The sequence below is a fragment of the Penaeus chinensis genome, chromosome 11, assembly GCF_019202785.1.
Source record: "Penaeus chinensis breed Huanghai No. 1 chromosome 11, ASM1920278v2, whole genome shotgun sequence".
Classification (NCBI taxonomy): Eukaryota; Metazoa; Arthropoda; class Malacostraca; order Decapoda; family Penaeidae; genus Penaeus; species Penaeus chinensis.
In genome coordinates, this window is record NC_061829.1 from 913,508 (window position 1) to 918,507 (window position 5,000).

The 5,000-nt window shown below is 37.9% G+C and overlaps 1 protein-coding gene across 1 annotated transcript in view; it reads left to right on the plus strand.

Moving 5' to 3' along the window:
• Nucleotides 1-3,429, plus strand: part of LOC125030696 (macrophage mannose receptor 1-like) — a 7,033-nt gene extending 3,604 nt beyond the window's left edge. The window contains exons 6-8 of the mRNA XM_047620892.1: nucleotides 1-151; nucleotides 1,213-1,392; nucleotides 1,901-3,429. The exon at nucleotides 1-151 is cut by the window's left edge and continues 62 nt beyond it. Coding sequence (XP_047476848.1) covers nucleotides 1-151; nucleotides 1,213-1,392; nucleotides 1,901-2,121 — 552 coding nt within the window. The 3' untranslated portion in view covers nucleotides 2,122-3,429. The remainder of the gene's footprint in view (nucleotides 152-1,212; nucleotides 1,393-1,900) is intronic.
• The last annotated feature ends 1,571 nt before the right edge of the window (nucleotides 3,430-5,000 follow it).

A 5,000-nucleotide genomic window follows, 5' to 3' on the forward strand; every position in this document is an offset into this window, starting at 1 on the left:
AACGGAGACCCAATCAAGGCCCAGGACTGGTCTGAGACACAGCCTGATGATTATGGCGGCGGAGAAGACTGCCTGGAAATCCGAAGTTACTTTGATCCTCCGGTTAACGATTACATTTGCTCCGTGGAACAGCACTTCGTCTGCGAGATTGGTACGTCCGCTGTTAATGCTTGACCAAGGAAGCTTTACACGTACCATATGTTGTGATATATCGATTGTATCCCCGTTCTCTATGCAACTTATTTAGTTTAATGTCTGTTTTGTAGCATTGCAAAACTCCACTCACTCACTTACTTACTTGGTATAACGCTAAACCAGGAGCCATATTAGTGGCACATGTTAGGGCCATCGCGAGGGACCGCCCATCTGTCAACGAATTGTCTAATTTTCTTATAAATACTTTTACGGAACTGTGTTTGTAATACTTTTTGGTACACTATTAAACAGCCTTGGCCCATTGATTAACAAATAATTATTTCGTATTTATCGTAATCGGGATGTCTGAGCAGTTATCCCAGAACGATGACATGTTTTTCCCTGTCTGGGAGTCTTGCCTTGACTCACTTTGACACATTGTTTGATGTTGTCATGGCCGCAACGAAACACGAGGGTTACAAGAGATTATCGAAGTGCTGACATAAATTCTAAGCTAAAAGTTATTTACTTTGTTTAACATATAAAATCCCTAAAAAAAACATTAAACTGGTGAAAATATAAACTGATCACAACACAGGAGCCCCTAAAGTAGGTTTACAGTCTGGAGACTTCTGAGAGGGAAAACTTAACCAACCGTTCACCTGATACGTTGCACTGCCTAATTTCCTAAGCCGTCTTTTCCCGTGGCAAAAGGGTGGCTACAGTGTGTAACGCCCAAGAAGTTAAAAAGTTCCATCCCAGCCGTATAACTAGGAGTGGTCGCAGTTGAGGGCTTGCTGCTTTACTCTAGTTATTCTCTCTAATCCACAACATTCTTATAAAATCCAAGATTATTTTCTACAATTGTAGATCTAGAGACAGACGGTACCGAGGTGAGGCTAGGGCCGTCCCTACTGAAATTTAGCAGACTCCTTCGGGCTTTGTTTTGGGCAAGTCACTATCTTCAGTGCCCCTAACTAATCACTTAAAAAAGAAATTTGGAAGTAGTACCGGTAGGTGGATTTCCAAGTATGAAACAAAAATCCTATGAAAACTAATAATAAACATATTTTACAGGAACAGTTCCTGAAATCAAGTGTCCCAAACCTTTCATCAGGATTGGAAAAGAGTGTTTCCATTTGAGCACAACAGCCCTGTCATGGAACGCGGCCCGTCGGCAGTGCAAGCTAATGGGCAGTGACTTGGCTGTGCCATCTGACGTCATAACTCTTGACGCTTACGTCTTCGCTAAGACAAGTATGTATTAATAATGAGACAGCTCTACTTTGTTTTCAAAAGAACTCAGTTTTATTTCAGCAATGATCCAACCGATGATGCATATACTCTCATGCGGGCACACGTGCACACACACACACACACACACACACACACACACGCACACACACACACACACACACACACACACACACACACACACACACACGCAAGCATACACACACATACACACGCATACACATATGTGTGTGTGCGTGTGTACGTATATATATATACTCATACATAAATGTGTGTATATATATGTGTATATTCACGCACACAAACACACACACATATATATATATATATATATATATATATCTTTTATCTCCCTCATTCACTTCCTTTAGCTCTACCTTTTATATTTTCTTTCCATTTAATCCTCCCTTCTCACATCTTTCTTCTCGCATATCATTCCATCCCTTTAAGAACAGCATACACAAGGCAGTCCGTGGATACATGTATGAATGGCAACGCACCTCTCCCGCAGAGGGCCCCGGGGTGTGGATTGGCGGCACCGACCAGTACAACGAAGGCGTGTGGAACTACATCAACGGAGACCCAATCAAGGCCCAGGACTGGTCTGAGACACAGCCTGATGATTATGGCGGCAGAGAAGACTGCCTGGAAATCCGAAGTTACTTTGATCCTCCGGTGAACGATTACATTTGCTCGGTGAAACAGCACTTCGTCTGCGAGATTCAGGTTTGAGGGTCCGCAAGAAGAAGAAATGTTGGGTGGATCTTATCTACGACCACAGCGTTTATTGGAAGTCTATTCAGTTTCTTAATCTTACTTCAACTAGTTCTTTGAGGAACACGATAAGCAATATCGCAATAAATTTATTCAGAGAAAGAAAAAAAATCGTTACATTGCATTCGGACCAAGTGTAGGCCTACCTAGGGACAACTTCCTTTCGTATATTTTAATTCGATATTTTAATCTTGGGTACGATTTCAGGAAAATGACAAGAGGTAAAGTAAGTACAAAAATGTGCCAACTCCGTTCTTTTACTTAAAATGACTGACAAATTAATGATAAATAATCTGTTGCTGACAAAAATGCATTGAGAGAACGGAACAGATGCAGAAGTTTGTTAGTGAAACAAGAACAAAATAACCGACTTTTATTCTCTAATCAAACATGCTGCCACCCTCGGGTTAATTTCGTACGAGTATTTTTTTGTACTAACCAATCCACATTTAACAATTACCCCAGGAAAAGCAAATACAGATGCCTCTCCTACTCTGTTCTAATTTTCCTTAACCCAAACACGACAAGAACCCCGGTGCCATGTGGAACGAGGAAAACATCGTAAGCGGCGGAAATATCCAATTAGCGTGCACTTCACCAGGACGTCATCCCGGCGTATTGCGGGGAGAGGCGGTCTAACATGACATTGATTGTGTAGTGACTTATTTTAAGGGAGAGTTAGCCCATCATTGGCGTCGTCCTCTAGGTTTCAAGCTTATCCACGTTTCTCCGCCATTTTCTTTAAACGATCTCTTTCTTTTATTTTGAAACGTTTTAGAAAATATAATAATAAGCAAGCTTAATTTAGCTCTGTCTTTTGCTCTATTGTATAGTATTTGCATTTTATTTACCACCGTTTTCTTTTAAATATCAATTTATCGTATATATTATCACTTGAGATTTTTTTTTTTTTTTTTTTTTTTCAATGTTGTAAGGTCCAGAGAACCAAAACATGTTTTTAAGGACATTGGGATAATTTTTATAACGAACAAAAGATTCGGCAATCGCGCTGGTTTATATTGGGAAAATCGCCCTTAAGGAAATGTGACAATAAGGATTAAGGCACTGTAGAATTAATAAGCATATATATATATATATATATATATATATATATATATATATTACGCTAGATTTATTTGGAATGTAGAAATGCATACTACACACATGTGTAATAATTCAACTGAAGTCCTTTTATTATGGAAATATAAGTTTATATAAGTTGTTTAGAATTGAGACAATATATCTAAAATAAAATGGTTGTGCTTTTCCTATTTTTACTTGCCTTCGACGCATTGTTTGCAAGTTAGGCCTGAGTTGTCTCAAGAGTGGCTTTATTTCGTCTGACTATCTCAAGGGACATTAGAACTTTCCCGAAATCAATAAACATTTTTTAGATTCCTCATCGGCCATCCAGAGTAACGAATAATATAATGATAATAGAGAAATGAATAAGTGAATGATTATAAAAAGACATGGGATACATTATCATCGAATTTTGGGAAAAGTATTGTAAATGTATGTACACAGTTTCATCAGGTTAAACAAACAATCTAAACTTAGTACAATAGTTTTTTAATTTTTAATCTCAAAACTCTTGGATACATTTGTAACTTTAGTGAGTAGTGTGTAACGTAAATACACTGAATGTGTATTACTATCCTCTCAGCCTAGGTAATGCTATTATAATCACCCTCGTGTTACGATGTCCTCGCTCACCAGGACAGCGCAATCAATAATTAAAATAATTCAGTTTTATTCCATTTATTACAATGGATATGTTTGGTGTGAGATTCTGTCTATTTCATTTTGCTTCTAGCAGAGAATAGAGGCAGAGGGACAAAGGTTTAAATTCTGAAAGGGAGGCTCACTCTCTAAAATGGTGAAAATATCTTTAAAAAAAAATATATATATATATGATTTTTTTATGAATACATGAGTGTTTTTCAGTGATTTTATGAACCGTATTCATGTTGACAAATGTAGGAAAGGTATGACTCAAAATAAATATCTCTTATATTGGGAAGATATTAATTCTCATTCATACCTTTTCTACATACAGAAGTTTTATCCAGAAATGTTATGAGAATAATACTGGAACATTCTAACACGTGCTAACTGGACGCTAAATTGGACGTAAAACATTAAGAGCATAAAAATCTTGGTTAAAAAAAAACTTTGTAGAAAATTGGATACTGAATGCCATCGCTTATAAATGCTGATGTGTGTGCATTATTACTAGCTTAGTAGTTTTTTTATGTGAAAACTTTTGAGTCTGGGGGAATTTTGCCTCGAAATTGCTATCGGCATAACGTCCTCCACAGCGTACATTTTGTGATCTCGATATTTAATCATAGAGAAGGAAATGTAAAAGAAGCGAATCTACACAATTGGTCCTATGTCTATAGAGTATTTCCATTCAAAATGTGGCTACTATAGGACAAATACTAATGTCGCAGAAGGTCGTAGCGTCACCATGTACTCGTGACGTCATCATATTACCTCACGACGTAGCGCATTATAAAGGCCAAACATTGCTGGTATCAGTGATATAACTATAACGCGAAATTATAAGTGAAAAAAAAAAAAACGACGGCTGAGTCTCTTATGCTGAGGTCCTCAAACGCGACTTAACTTTTTCCGTTTATACTTCACCATCGAAGTTATTCAACTAATCTTGAGATCATGTTTGTTCTGCAAGCTTCAATGACGTCATTCGTTTCAGTAACACTCCGGCCAGACATACCTTTAAGCGAATGGTGTAGACCTTCAAGGGACACGTCACGCACACACACACACACACACACACACACACACACACACACACACACACACACACA